At 44.4% G+C, this 16186-nt stretch overlaps 1 protein-coding gene across 2 annotated transcripts in view; it reads right to left on the bottom strand.

The window, feature by feature from the left end:
- Positions 1–3942: 3942 nt before the first annotated feature.
- Positions 3943–16186, bottom strand: part of LOC117518651 (ceramide synthase 2-like) — a 72058-nt gene continuing 59814 nt past the window's right edge. For both annotated transcript variants that reach the window (XM_034179853.1, XM_034179852.1), the window contains 2 exons: positions 5073–5229; positions 3943–4634 (listed from right to left, as the gene is read on the bottom strand). In XM_034179853.1, coding sequence (XP_034035744.1) covers positions 4425–4634; positions 5073–5229 — 367 coding nt within the window. In that variant the 3' untranslated portion in view covers positions 3943–4424. The remainder of the gene's footprint in view (positions 4635–5072; positions 5230–16186) is intronic.

Here is a 16186-nt window from a genome sequence, read left to right on the forward strand (position 1 = left end):
TGAATATGTTAGTTTAAATGAGTCAACACCCCCGAGTCACACTAACTGTCAGAATGCTCGTAGCACGGGCCGGGGCGGAGGATTAGCAGCAATCTTCCATTCCAGCTTATTAATTAATCAAAAACCTAGACAGAGCTTTAATTCATTTGAAAGCTTGTATCTTAGTCTTGTCCATCCAAATTGGAAGTCCCAAAAACCAGTTTTATTTGTTATTATCTATCGTCCACCTGGTCGTTACTGTGAGTTTCTCTGTGAATTTTCAGACCTTTTGTCTGACTTAGTGCTTAGCTCAGATAAGATAATTATAGTGGGCGACTTTAACATCCACACAGATGCTGAGAATGACAGCCTCAACACTGCATTTAATCTATTATTAGACTCTATCGGCTTTGCTCAAAAAGTAAATGAGTCCACCCACCACTTTAATCATATTTTAGATCTTGTTCTGACTTATGGTATGGAAATAGAAGACTTAACAGTATTCCCTGAAAACTCCCTTTTGTCTGATCATTTTTTAATAACATTTACATTTACCCTGATGGACTACCCTGCAGTGGGGAATAAGTTTCATTACACTAGAAGTCTTTCAGAAAGCGCTGTAACTAGGTTTAAGGATATGATTCCTTCTTTATGTTCTCTAATGTCATATACCAACACAGAGCAGAGTAGCTACCTAAACTCTGTAAGGGAGTTAGAGTATCTTGTCAATAGTTTTACATCCTCATTGAAGACAACTTTGGATGCTGTAGCTCCTCTGAAAAAGAGAGCTTTAAATCAGAAGTGTCTGACTCCGTGGTATAACTCACAAACTCGTAGCTTAAAGCAGATAACCCGTAAGTTGGAGAGGAAATGGCGTCTCACTAATTTAGAAGATCTTCACTTAGCCTGGAAAAAGAGTTTGTTGCTCTATAAGAAAGCCCTTCGTGAAGCTAGGACATCTTTCTACTCATCACTAATTGAAGAAAATAAGAACAACCCCAGGTTTCTTTTCAGCACTGTAGCCAGGCTGACAAAGAGTCAGAGCTCTATTGAGCTGAGTATTCCATTAACTTTAACTAGTAATGACTTCATGACTTTCTTTGCTAACAAAATTTTGACTATTAGAGAAAAAATTACTCATAACCATCCCAAAGATGTATCGTTATCTTTGGCTGCTTTCAGTGATGCCGGTATTTGGTTAGACTCTTTCTCTCCGATTGTTCTGTCTGAGTTATTTTCATTAGTTACTTCATCCAAACCATCAACATGCTTATTAGACCCCATTCCTGCCAGGCTGCTCAAGGAAGTCCTACCATTATTTAATGCTTCAATCTTAAATATGATCAATCTGTCTTTGTTAGTTGGTTATGTACCACAGGCCTTTAAGGTGGCAGTAATTAAACCATTACTTAAAAAGCCATCACTTGACCCAGCTATCTTAGCTAATTATAGGCCAATCTCCAACCTTCCTTTTCTCTCAAAGATTCTTGAGAGGGTAGTTGTAAAACAGCTAACTGATCACCTGCAGAGGAATGGTCTATTTGAAGAGTTTCAGTCAGGTTTTAGAATTCATCATAGTACAGAAACAGCATTAGTGAAGGTTACAAATGATCTTCTTATGGCTTCGGACAGTGGACTTATCTCTGTGCTTGTTCTGTTGGACCTCAGTGCTGCTTTTGATACTGTTGACCATAAAATTTTATTACAGAGATTAGAGCATGTCATAGGTATTAAAGGCATTGCGCTGCGGTGGTTTGAATCATATTTGTCTAATAGATTACAGTTTGTTCATGTAAATGGGGAATCTTCTTCACAGACTAAAGTTAATTATGGAGTTCCACAAGGTTCTGTGCTAGGACCAATTTTATTCACTTTATACATGCTTCCCTTGGGCAGTATTATTAGACGGTATTGCTTAAATTTTCATTGTTACGCAGATGATACCCAGCTTTATCTATCCATGAAGCCAGAGGATACTCACCAATTAGCTAAACTGCAGGATTGTCTTACAGACATAAAGACATGGATGACCTCTAATTTCCTGCTTTTAAACTCAGATAAAACTGAAGTTATTGTACTTGGCCCCACAAATCTTAGAAGCATGGTGTCTAACCAGATCGTTACTCTGGATGGCATTTCCCTGATCTCTGGTAATACTGTGAGAAATCTTGGAGTTATTTTTGATCAGGATATGTCATTCAAAGCGCATATTAAACAAATATGTAGGACTGCCTTTTTGCATTTACGCAATATCTCTAAAATCAGAAAGGTCTTGTCTCAGAGTGATGCTGAAAAACTAATTCATGCATTTGTTTCCTCTAGGCTGGACTATTGTAATTCATTATTATCAGGTTGTCCTAAAAGTTCCCTAAAAAGCCTTCAGTTGGTTCAGAATGCTGCAGCTAGAGTACTGACGGGGACTAGCAGGAGAGAGCATATCTCTCCCGTGTTGGCCTCCCTTCATTGGCTTCCTGTTAATGCTAGAATAGAATTTAAAATTCTTCTTCTTACTTATAAGGTTTTGAATAATCAGGTCCCATCTTATCTTAGGGACCTCATAGTACCATATTACCCCATTAGAGCGCTTCGCTCTCAGACTGCGGGCTTACTTGTAGTTCCTAGGGTTTGTAAGAGTAGAATGGGAGGCAGAGCCTTCAGCTTTCAGGCTCCTCTCCTGTGGAACCAGCTCCCAATTCAGATCAGGGAGACAGATACCCTCTCTACTTTTAAGATTAGGCTTAAAACTTTCCTTTTCGCTAAGGCTTATAGTTAGGGCTGGATCGGGTGACCCTGGACCATCCCTTGGTTATGTTGCTTTAGACGTAGACTGTGTTTCATAATTATTGTATGGCCTTGCCTTGCAATGTGGAGCGCCTTGGGGCAACTGTTTGTTGTGATTTGGCGCTATACAAGAAAAAAGTTGATTGATTGATTGATTGAAAAGTCCGCCCTGCCTTCACTGCGCATGTGTCATTTCTGTGTGTCAGCTGCGGTTCACAGATTATCACCTTGTTTCTGCTTCAAACTGCACTCCAGACATCATCTGTCTCTGCAACAGATATCTGAAGCTTTTGTAGAATAATCATTTCCACATAAATTCAGTATTATTTCATCATAAAAGATGGGGGAAGAGATCAGAGCGCAGCAGCCAGACGAGCTGCTGCTGCGTTCACTGCGCCTCTGTCATTTCACAGTGTCGGTAGCGACTCACCGATTATCGCCTCGTTTCTGCTTAAAACTGACTTAATGATTTAAGAGGTTTTACCTTCTCATCTGATGGTTAATAATCACATTATTCCCTTTGATCGCTTTGGGTGTAGAGTTAGTTTCAGACGAGCTGCTATGGTCCCAAATGATGCATGCGCAGTGAAGGCAGGGCAGACCAATTTTTAGGGGGGGACTGTTCGGTCTGTGACACCGGCACAGAGAGCTCATGTCATAGAAAAGGTGTAAAAAACGACAGGCAAATTACAAAACAAAATCAGCAGAACAAACAAAGTGTGGCGAAATCTGTATGTGACAACAACAATCAAAACAAGAAAATTAAAAAGCCGGTCTCTATGCAGCAAAATAAAAAATGTACACACACACGGTGCCGTGCGATTGTGTGACTCATTCAGACAGACTACATCAAAGAAAGAACACACAAATTGCAGAGAAATAATAAAACTCGGTAAAAGCATTTCACATCACTATTTGTAAGAGCAGCACATTGTTTTACAGGCGGTGTGACTGTATCTGGCCCATGACCTCTTTTAGGATTATGTTGTTCATTGAGTACAACGGGGCAGCACATCTCTTCTAACGGGTTCCAACCAAACAAAAACTATCAGCAAAATATTCAATTCTATATATTTTTTTTTACTGTGTGCTTTCTCTTAGATTAAAAAAATGCTTTTGTAGTTACATCAACTAAACGGTTCATAAAAAATACAATATAAAATAGTGAGGTTTTTTAAATACACAATTAATCAAGTACAAAGATGACTTGTGAGTTTTAATTCCAACTTTAGTCAGCTCGTTTTAAATAACGTATTCGATAACACTTTGCTCTTCTAACATTTTAGTTTTGTTTTCTTGTAGTCAGAGATAAGACTAGTGATTTATACCATATGTTTAACAGCTATTTGTATTCTAGGATATTAAAAAGCAGTGAAAAAATATGGAAGGAAGGAATTTTTTTTTCTTTTTGTATTACATGTATTTTTCTTAACAGTATACAAGGATTTAGGTGATGACAGCACATTTTCCTATGATGAACACAATGGGTTTACAGATTTAAAATTAGCTCTATGATCTGTTTCTGTGAAGATACTGTTTGCAGAATTCAGACCTACTATGATGTGAAGTTATGAATGGACTCTGTTGGATGTACACAAGCCATACGTATCATGTAAAAAATGAGCGACCTTTGTAAAGGTAAATGTTTGTCCTCGACTGTTCGGTTATCTGGCTTTGGGAAGCCTGCTGTTCATATTCCTCTGGGTGGTCAGGTTGTTAAGGACACAGTTATTAGCCAGCGATGGCAGTTTAGAATTAACCGAACCATTTCTGTGGTTCCAGCTGCACTCATCCCCTACTTCTTCAGGATCCTCTTCTTCTTCATCATTGTCATCCACCTCACTCTCTTCATCGCTGCGTTCATCCTTCTCCACCTGTACATGATAATATATAAATAGGTCAAGCAGAGAGAAAACATGATCTCACCGTTTGAGGTAAATACTGAAAGCTTAAAATGCAGTTTTTCAGTGAAAAGAGTTTAACCTTTGACCTTTTTAGACCACAACAACAGGGATACTTGGGGCTGGGCCACATAACATACACATTAAATTTGTTTGTGATCGGGTATGCCGAAGAGATGTTATGCTCAGATGTAAATTTTGGCAAAAATGTTGCAAAAAATCATGACCTTTGACCCCTTGTGTCTAAAATCAATTGAGCTGTTGGCATTAGACTGATGAATGATTAACATATAATGCCAATGTGGTAAGAAGGAGGTATTTGTACAGCAGAAGTTGTTGTGCTCACAATTTTTAGATTCACTGGTTCCGTTTCCGTGCTTTTTTTTTTTTTTTACAGTGTGCTCCTCTCACCTTGCCCAGGAACACAAACTTGCACACCATGCGCAGGATGAGATAAGCCCAGAAGATGTGCAGTGCTTGCAGTATTAACAGGAGAATATTGAAGAAGTAATAACCAAAGAAAGGTTGGAAGAATTCTCGGGACACCACTAAGGTGGTGTGGACCACTCTGGAAAAAAACAAAAACATAATAAGAGTTACACCTCTATTTTCTCTGAGCTGCTTTCTATCCAGTCTGGTATCAGTCTCAGCATAGAGTTTTGAAAGGTTCAAAACAATCAGATAGGAGAAAATATTTATCTGTAACAGACGCTGAAAACCTGCTGCTCTCAATGATAAAATCTGATGTTAGCACCAAGGAGACAATGTTTAAAAAAAAGTCTTTGTACAGTCACTTGCCCAGTTCGGATCATTGCCAGTTCCGGATCACTGCTGTAGTATTTGAGCCACCGTTTCTCGTAATCAGCACGAATAAGCTAATACTTGGTACCAATGGAAAGACTAATGTTTTGTCTACAAACGACCACAAGCTCGACCGGATCCAGCCGTCCTTGTGATCAGCAGAGGAATCAAAACATCCCGGTGTCTGCGGTGTGCGCGCTTTTTCTCACTCACTCATTCCTGCAAGTTTGAAAGTAACGATCTCTAAGACGTAGCAAAGGTGGGTTAGCTGTTCGGTGTCATTGGTTCTAGAGTGGGAAAATACTTACTTACTTGGGTAGAAAATGTCAGTGTGTTATGTCTTGCTGTTTAATTGCTGCGCGCATTTATCTCAGATGCGAAAATTTGCCGGTTGTGGATCACGGAAGCAGCAGCCTCGTGTCTGTACTTGTGAGTCATGTGTACTTTGGGGGTCATCTCAACATCACAAATGGGCATGAATGTGGGGGCTTTTACTTTTTAATTCGGGAGAAATCTCACCTCCACACTTTCGCCTTTCGAAACTAAGTAAATTCTCATTTAATAAGTATAATTTCTATCATTTTGTGTTCAAAACACATTCTCAGGTACAGTGTGTATCATTCTGCATTAGAAGGGCTCCAGCCAGATGCCAGGAATGACCCCAAAGTGACGCAGAGAGTCGTGATCCAGAACCGGGCAAAGTGATCCATTTCCGGCAAATTTTTGCACCACACATAATGTCGCTTCACACTTTAAGTAGAAGGGCTACCCCATCCTGACTTTTTCAGCTACATAACACCCAAATACCCAATACAACAATACCCAATAAAGGACATTCAGTTGCATTATGGCTCCGTATAGCGGGACTTTAAAAAAGGTGATCCAGAACTGAGCAACCGTCTGTACCAATCAGAGTAGTGATGAACACAACAATGCACAGGGATAAAAATAGCAATTCATCCTCTTTATCCGCTTATCCCGCTGAGTGTCACTGTGGGAGAAACCCACACAGACCGACCACGTAAACCCCAGTCACAATCCTAAACACAAGTCCAGTACTAACTGCTACACCAGTACTAACTGCTACACCAAGGCTAATCAAGTGTCCAGTGCTAACTGCTGCCCCCATGCTAAATGCTACGCTATTGCTAATCAGGGGTCCGGTGCTAACTTTTGCTAATCACAAATGCACACTGGTACCCCAGTGCTAATCATGAGTCCAGCCCCAGTACTAAACCCAACTTAAGTGCTAACCGTGACCTCAGTGCTAAATCAGGCTTAAATGCTAATCTTGACCCCAGTTCTAAGCCCGATTTGAGTGCTAACCTTGACTCAGAACTAAACCCGAATTAAGTGCTAACCATGACCTCAGTGCTAAATCAGGCTTAAATGCTAATTTTGACCCCAGTTCTAAGCCCGATTTGAGTGCTAACCTTGACTCAGAGCTAAACCTGAATTAAGTGCTAACCATGACCCCAGTGCTAAATCAGGCTTAAATGCTACTCTTGACCCCGGTTCTAAACCTGACTTAAGTGCTAACCATGACCCCAGTTCTAAACCTGACTTAAGTGCTAAACTTGACTCCAGTACTAAGCCCGAGTTAAGTGCTAACACTGACCCAGAACTAAATCCAAATTAAGTGCTAACCGTGACCCCAGTGCTAAATCAGGCTTAAATGCTAATCTTGACCCCAGTTCTAAGCCCGATTTGAGTGCTAACCTTGACTCAGAACTAAACCCGAATTAAGTGCTAACCATGACTTTAGTGCTAAATCCGGCTTAAATGCTAATCTTGACCCCAGTTCTATGCCAGATTTGAGTGCTAGCCTTGATTCCAGTACTAAGCCCGAGTTAAGTGCTAACCTTGACCCAGAACTAAACCCGAATTAAGTGCTAACCATGACCCCAGTAATAAATCAGGCTTAAATTCTAATCTTGACCCCAGTTCTAAACATGACTTAAGTGCTAACCTAGATTCCAGTACTAAGTCCGAGTTAAGTGCTAACCTTGACCCAGAACTAAACCCAAATTAAATGCTAACCATGACCCCAGTGCTACATCAGGCTTAAATGCTAATCTTGACCCTGGTTCTAAACCTGACTTAAGTGCTAACCGTGACCCCAGTTCTAAACCTGACTTAAGTGCTAAACTTGACTCCAGTACTAAGCCTGAGTTAAGTGCTAACCTTGACCCAGAACTAAATCTGAATTAAGTGCTAACTGTGACCCCAATGCTAAATCAGGCTTAAATCAAAAATTAAGGCTAATCTTGACCCCAGGGGCCTGTACTACGAAGCGGGGTTAACTTACTCAGATGTAACCCAGGGTCAACCTCTTAAACCGGGGTTGACAAAACCTGGTTTACTCAAGTGGTGTTAATCTGTACTACGACGCTGAGTAAGATGTTGATTTGTTGAACCTGTGTTAACCTAATTGGAGTTTGTGCGCATTCACATAAAAGGGGCAGGTTGCAGCGCACGTCACCATTTTTCAATGATGGTGCGGTCACCTTACTTTACCGAAGAAGAATGCACGATTATTATGCGGAGCTACGAGGAATTTAAATTAACACATCGTCTGCCAATAAAGCAAGACAGGCTTGTTGGCAACGTTGTTGTGTGGGCCGCCAGAAGAGGTACTGCTGGCCCACCACCAAAGGGCGCCCTGCCTGAAGTGCGGGCTTCAGGCACGAGAGGACGCTGCCGCCACGGACACAGCCGGGAGTGACAGCTGTCACTCATTAATTCCTGACAGCTGTCACACATTCTTCATCATCACACTCCATAAAGACCAGACATCATCTCCACCTCGTTGCCGAGATATCGTACTTCATTGTAGGTAATATCCTCAGCCTTTTTGTGTTTATCTGTAATCTGTACATTGTGAGTGTTTGCAGGCGTACCGGTCCCTTGTTTTGTGGAAGCTGAGTGAGTGCAGGACGGCACTCTTTTTCTCTGAGGGATCACTGCAAACACATCAGCATATTGAGTGAGAGGTGGAGGTGGCATTCCCACCGTTGTTGTTACTGGATGTACACACACCCACACTTGACTGTCTTTGTTCTCGCCAGCAGTACCAGATCTGACAGTCGGGGACGGTGATCACCTGGGAATTCGGGACTTGGCGGCTCCAGTATTCTCTGGGTTCGGTGGCGGAGGAAATCGTGTGGTTCCGGTTCATCTCAGGACAGACGTCTTCTATCCTTGAGCCTGCCCACATGTCACCTTTGTGATTTGACTGTAATTATATTCTGAGATTGTCTGTATATTCGTTGTGCATGTTTCACAACATTAAATTGTTACTTTTTGGCTCATCTATTGGCCGTTCATTTGCGCCCCCTGTTGTGGGTCCGTGTCACTACACTTTCACAACAGGATATCTCGGCCAGCGTCATGGACTCCGAGGGGCGTCACCCGGTTGTTGAACGACCAATGGGAGAGCAGGGAGCGCAGGCATCTGCAGGAGACGTGATTGGTGAGCTGCAGCACATTCTCACCGCCTTTACGGCTCGGTTGGATCAAATGACCGAGCAAAACATCCTCCTGAACCGCAGGGTGGAGGCTCTCTCCGCACAGATGGCGGCGAGCGCTCAGGGCGCTGCTGCAGCTCGTCCTCCTGCCGACCCTGTGCAGGATATAAATGTTCCAGTGGTGGTTCAACAACCCCTCCCACCATCCCCTGAAGCATACATAAGCCCTCCTGAGCCGTACGGAGGTTGTGTGGAGAAGTGCGCAGACTTTCTTATGCAGTGTTCGCTTGTCTTCGCACAACGTCCCGTCATGTACGCGTCAGATGCTAGTAAAATAGCTTATGTGATTGCTCTGCTTCGGGGTAAAGCACGCGCCTGGGCTACGGCGCTCTGGGAACAGAACTCACGGTTGTTATCAGCATACACTGGGTTTGTGGGGGAGTTCAGAACAGTGTTTGATCACCCTAACAGAGGAGAGACCGCTTCAACAGTGCTGCTGTCAATGAGACAGGGACGCGAGAGCGCAGCAGCTTATGCAGTCAACTTCCGCATCGCGGCTGCGAGGTCCGGCTGGAATAATGTTGCACTCCGCGCCGCCTTCATAAACGGACTGTCGTTGGTTCTGAAGGAGCAGCTGGTAGCTAAGGAGGAACCGCGGGATTTAGATGGGCTTATCGATCTCGTTATACGGTTAGACAATCGGTTGGAGGAACGCCGTCGGGAGCGAGGCGAAGAACGTGACCGGATACGCGCCGCCCCTCTCCCTTCCGGGTTCGAAAAGGCGCCGCCCTCCCCACGCTCCACAGCCACAGCGCTCCGTGGGGCAACAGCTCCCCCTGCTGACGTTGTTAGAGAAACGCACAGGGCCAAAATGAGGAGGCTGATCCGCGGGGAGTGTTTTCTCTGCAGCTCAACTGAGCACACACAGAAAAACTGCCCCAAACGGCCAAAACAACAACACTCGCTCTTAGAGACTGGGCTAAGGGGGGGTCAAAACATTCAAGTGAGACACACACAGATTGCCACACGACTCCCAGTTACAATCCTGAGCGGGGATTTAACCCTTCAAGCCCCAGCACTGGTGGACACGGGGTCAGAAGGGAGTCTGCTAGACAGCAGATGGGCAAGGGAGGTAGGGCTCCCTCTGGTGGCGCTTCCTTCGCCAGTGCAGGTGCGGGCACTAGATGGCACCCTCCTCCCTTTAATCACACACAAGACACAACCAGTAACTCTGGTGGTGTCTGGAAACCATCGGGAGGAGATTGAGTTTTTTGTAACTCCTTCTACCTCCCGCGTGATTTTGGGCTTCCCATGGATGTTGAAGCACAATCCCCGGATTGATTGGCCGTCTGTTTAGGATCCTCGGTTCCCCCGGTTTACAGGCTAAGGAGGAGGTCAAAGTCCCTCCCAATCTGACGGCAGTGCCGGTTGAGTACCACGATCTTGCTGACGTCTTCAGCAAGGATCTGGCACTCACCCTTCCCCCGCACCGTCCGTACGATTGTGCCATTGATTTGGTTCCAGGCGCTGAGTTTCCGTCCAGCAGGCTGTACAACCTCTCACGACCTGAGCGCGAATCAATGGAGACCTACATCCGGGACTCATTAGCTGCCGGGCTGATCCGGAACTCCACCTCCCCGATGGGGGCAGGTTTCTTTTTTGTGGGCAAGAAAGATGGCGGACTCCGTCCATGCATTGATTACAGGGGGCTGAATGAGATTACGGTTCGCAACCGATACCCGTTGCCATTGTTGGATTCCGTGTTCACCCCCCTGCATGGAGCCAAAATCTTTACTAAGCTGGATCTTAGAAATGCGTATCACCTGGTTCGGATCCGGAAGGGAGACGAATGGAAGACGGCATTTAACACCCCGTTAGGTCACTTTGAGTACCTGGTCATGCCGTTCGGCCTCACCAACGCCCCCGCGACGTTCCAAGCCTTGGTTAACGACGTCTTGCGGGACTTCCTGCACCGGTTCGTCTTCGTATATCTGGACGATATTCTCATCTTTTCTCCGGATCCTGAGACCCATGTCCAGCATGTACATCAGGTCCTGCAGCGGTTATTAGAGAACCAACTGTTTGTGAAGGGCGAGAAGTGCGAGTTTCACCGCACGTCTTTGTCCTTCCTGGGGTTTATCATCTCCTCTAACTCCGTCGCCCCTGATCCGGCCAAGGTTGCGGCGGTGAGAGATTGGCCCCAACCAACAAGCCGTAGGAAGCTGCAACAGTTCCTCGGCTTCGCTAATTTCTATAGGAGGTTCATTAAGGGCTACAGTCAGGTAGTTAGCCCCCTGACAGCCCTGACCTCTCCAAAAGTCCCCTTCACCTGGTCGGATCGGTGCGAAGCCGCGTTCAAGGAGTTGAAACAACGGTTCTCTACTGCGCCAGTTTTGGTGCAGCCCGACCCTAGCCGCCAGTTCGTGGTTGAAGTGGACGCCTCTGACTCAGGGATAGGAGCCGTGCTATCCCAGAGCGGAGAGACCGATAAGGTTCTTCACCCGTGTGCCTACTTTTCTCGCAGGTTGACCCCAGCTGAACGGAACTATGACGTCGGCAATCGAGAACTCCTTGCAGTGAAAGAGGCTCTTGAGGAGTGGAGACACCTGTTGGAGGGAGCGTCTGTGCCATTCACGGTTTTCACTGACCATCGGAACCTGGAGTATATCAGGACCGCCAAGCGGCTGAACCCCAGGCAAGCCCGCTGGTCACTGTTCTTCGGACGTTTTGACTTCCGGATCACCTATCGCCCCGGGACCAAGAACCAGAGATCGGATGCCTTGTCCCGGGTACACGAAGACGAAGTCAAAACGGTGCTGTCGGATCCACCGGTGCCCATCATCCCGGAGTCCACTATCGTGGCCACCCTCACCTGGGACGTGGAGAAGACCGTCCGGGAGGCCCTGGCACGGAGCCCGGACCCGGGAACCGGTCCGAAGAACCGTTTGTACGTCCCACCAGAGGCCAGAGCTGCAGTCTTGGACTTCTGTCACGGTTCCAAGCTCTCCTGTCATCCAGGGGTGCGAAGGACCGTGGCAGTTGTCCGGCATGAAGGTTATCCAACAGGACAGCCCCATGTGGGGAGAAAAAGAATGTGAAATATGTAATTATAGTAATTGCATATTGGAATATTTAGAAAAATCAATCCAACCAAAGCAACCCTTATGTGGCTGAAATAAGTGAAAAGGTGAGCTTAGAGTGGACTACACGATAATGGGTATATGAAATAGGCCGAATAGAATGGCTATACCTGCACATTGATACTGTGAAAAGATTTGCGATTGACATAATCGCCCTCATGCTCTCCCAGGGGTGCACTGATTGGGATTTGCGTGCAATCAATGGCTCCTATTACTCTTGGGAAACCTAGGAGAAATTGTCATTGATAAGCCCCACTTCGCCTAATTAATGGACATGCATTAGACCTATTTTGATATTAGTAATTACCCGCGAATGCATAAAACCCTTCTTTGATTTGCATTGCGGATAAATGGCCAGGGAAAATGACAAATGTATTCAACAGTTTAGATAGAGCAATCATACTGTGAATCATACGACATACAGTATTCTTGCTCAGATGTTCAGCATCACCGATGGAATACATAAATTGTCCACTGGCAAAATATCTAAGCGCAAGGCACATTATCTTCTCGATCGTGAGGGCATTGCTACGATGGGTGATGTTACAGACTTCTGGCCTGATCAGCTGACAAAGATGACAAATTCCCTCGGCTGAGAATCTATATCTTTCATAGAGAATATCGTCCGGGTATGTCAGCGGATTCTGGCGGTCTTTAAAAATCAGGCTTAAATGCTAATCTTGACCCCAGTTCTAAACCTGACTTAACTGCTAACCTTGATTCCAGTACTAAGCCTGAGTTAAGTGCTAACCTTGACCCAGAACTAAACCCAAATTAAATGCTAACCATGACCCCAGTGCTAAACCAGGCTTAAATGCTAATCTTGACCCCGGTTCTAAACCTGACTTAAGTGCTAACCTTGATTCCAGTACTAAGCCCGAATTAAGTGCTAACCTTGACCCAGAACTAAACCTGAATTAAATGCTAACCATGACCCCAGTGCTAAATCAGGCTTAAATGCTAATCTTGACCCCGGTTCTAAACCTGACTTAAGTGCTAACCATGACCCCAGTTCTAAACCTGACTTAAATGCTAATCTTGACCCCAGTTCTAAGCCCGATTTGAGTGCTAACCTTGACTCAGAACTAAACCCGAATTAAGTGCTAACCATGACTTTAGTGCTAAATCAGGCTTAAATGATAGACAGATAGATAGATAGATAGTCTTTATTGTCATTGTTACTTTTTACAAAGTCACAACGAAATTGATAGTGCTTCAGCTCGTGAGTTAAAAGTAATAAATAATTTAAAAACATAAAAACGTTGCACTGACTATGAACAGGAATAAAACATAAAAAATATATATATATATATATATATATATATATATATATATATATATATATACAAGGTCTATTAGAAAAGTATCCGACCTTATTATTTTTTTCAAAAACCATATGGATTTGAATCACGTGTGATTACATCAGACATGCTTGAACCCTCGTGGGCATGCAAGAGTTTTTTCACGCCTGTCGGTCTTTGAGTGAGGAGTCGTCCACCCGCTCATCGATTTTTTTCATTGTTTAGGAATGGCTCAGAGACTGTTGCTTTGTTTGATAAAAATTTTTTCAAAACTGTAAGGCACAACTGAGTGGACACCATTCAATAAATTCAGCTGGTTTTTGGTAAAAATTTTAACGGCTGATGAGAGATTTTGGTCTGGTAGTGTCGCTTTAAGGATGGTCCACGGCGCATGACGGCGATCTGCGCTTCGAGGCGGCAGCGTCTCGCCGTTTCAAGTTGAAAACTTCCACATTTCAGGCTCTGTTGACGCAGTAAGTCGTCAGAGAACAGAGAACTTTCAGAAGAAGTCGGCATGAGGAGTTTATTCGGACATTCCATTGTTAACGGTCATTTTGTAATGAAAGAACGTGCGGGCAGAGTCGCATGTCGGGCTGGACCTGACCGCGGGGGGTCGCGGCAGGAAAAACACCTCCGTTGGAAATCTTAACGGGCAAGTTGGAACATGCCCAAGCTGTTAAACAATTTCTCAGTTACTCACTTGTTGAAAGCCATTAAAAGCCGCCTGAATTCTACAAATGGTTTTCAACACGGAGGTGTTTTTCCTGTCGCGGCGCACACAGATTCGTCACGGAAACGACTCGGCGAATTTGCGCGTACATCTTTCATTAAAAAAATGTCCTTAAACAGTGGAATGTCCGCATAAATTCCTCATGCCGGCCTCTTCTGAATCTTCTCTGTTCTCTCACGATGTCCTGGGTGAATTAAGCCTTAAATTAGGATGTTTTCAGCTCGAAACAGGCCGACGACAGCGCCTGGAAGCGCTGCAGGACGTCCTGCTCCGTGGGAAGTCCTTACACCGACAGAAACACCCCATAATCTCTCATCAGCCGTTAAACTTTTCACAGAAAACCAGCTTAATTTCTCGAATAGTGTCCACTCGGATATTCCTCACAGGTCCAGAAAAAATTTTGATAAAGCAACGCGCGCCGTCTCGAGCAGCGTGTGAAACAAAGGAATTCAGCCGAGAGGGCGGGACCACATCTCACTCAAGGCCTGCCCACAGGGAAATGACGTCACCGACACGCGTGAAAAAACTCACGCATGCGCACGAGGGTTCAAGCATGATTGGTGTAATCGCATGTCATTCAAATCCATATAGTTAAAAAAAAAAATAAAAGGGTCGGTTTATTATCTAAGAGACCTCGTATATATATATATATATATATATAAAACAAATTGCACTGTTTATGGACAGGAATGGTACGGTCACAGGTTGCACTGGGTGAAAAAGCCACCAGATGTATTGCATACTGAACTTACTATTTCACCTTGAAGAGTTAAGTGCCATGATTGCCTTTGGATAAAAACTATTTTTTAAACGGTTTGTTCTGGTTTGTAATATTTTGTATCTCCTGCCTGATGGCATGAGCTGAAACTGACAATATCCAGGGTGTGAGACGTCCTTTGAAATATCTAATTCCTTCTTGCGGCATCTGGACGTGTAAATGTCTTCCAGTGTGGGAAGGGGGCAACCTATGATCTTCTCTGCTGCCCTAACGACCCTATGTAGCACCTTTTCTCTGAGGATGTGCAGCTGCCGTACCAAACACACAGTCCATATGTTGGACAGTCCAAATGCTAATCTTGACCCCAGTTCTAAACCTGACTTAAGTGCTAACCTTGATTCCAGTACTAAGCCTGAGTTAAGTGCTAACCTTGACCCAGAACTAAACCTGAATTAAATGCTAACCATGACCCCAGTGCTAAATCAGGCTTAAATGCTAATCTTGACCCCGGTTCTAAACCTGACTTAAGTGCTAACCTTGATTCCAGTACTAAGCCCGAGTTAAGTGCTAACCTTGACCCAGAACTAAACCCGAATTAAATGCTAACCATGACCCCAGTGCTAAATCAGGCTTAAATGCTAATCTTGACCCCGGTTCTAAACCTAAGTGCTAACCTTGATTCCAGTACTAAGCCCGAGTTAAGTACTAACCTTGACCCAGAACTAAACCCGAATTAAATGCTAACCATGACTCCAGTGCTAAATCAGGCTTAAATGCTAATCTTGACCCCGGTTCTAAACCTGACTTAAGTGCTAACCGTGACCCCAGTTCTAAACCTGACTGAAGTGCTAACCTTGATTCCAGTACTAAGCCCGAGTTAAGTGCTAACCTTGACCCAGAACTAAACCCCAATTAAATGCTAACCATGACCCCAGTGCTAAATCAGGCTTAAATGCTAATCTTGACCCCGGTTCTAAACCTGACTTAAGTGCTAAACTTGACTCCAGTACTAAGCCAGAGTTAAGTGCTAACCTTGACCCAGAACTAAATCCAAATTAAGTGCTAACGGTGACCCCAGTGCTAAATCAAGCTTAAATGCTAATCTTGACCCCGGTTCTAAACCTGACTTAAGTGCTAACCTTGATTCCTGTACTAAGCCAGAGTTAAGTGCTAACCTTGACCCAGAACTAAATCCAAATTAAGTGCTAACCGTGACCCCAGTGCTAAATCAGGCTTAAATGCTAATCTTGACCCCAGTTCTAAACCTGACTTAAGTGCTAACCGTGACCCCAGTTCTAAACCTGACTGAAGTGCTAACCTTGATTCCAGTACTAAGCCCGAGTTAAGTGCTAACCTTGACCCAGAACT

The sequence above is a fragment of the Thalassophryne amazonica genome, chromosome 10, assembly GCF_902500255.1.
Source record: "Thalassophryne amazonica chromosome 10, fThaAma1.1, whole genome shotgun sequence".
In the NCBI taxonomy this organism is placed as follows: domain Eukaryota; kingdom Metazoa; phylum Chordata; class Actinopteri; order Batrachoidiformes; family Batrachoididae; genus Thalassophryne; species Thalassophryne amazonica.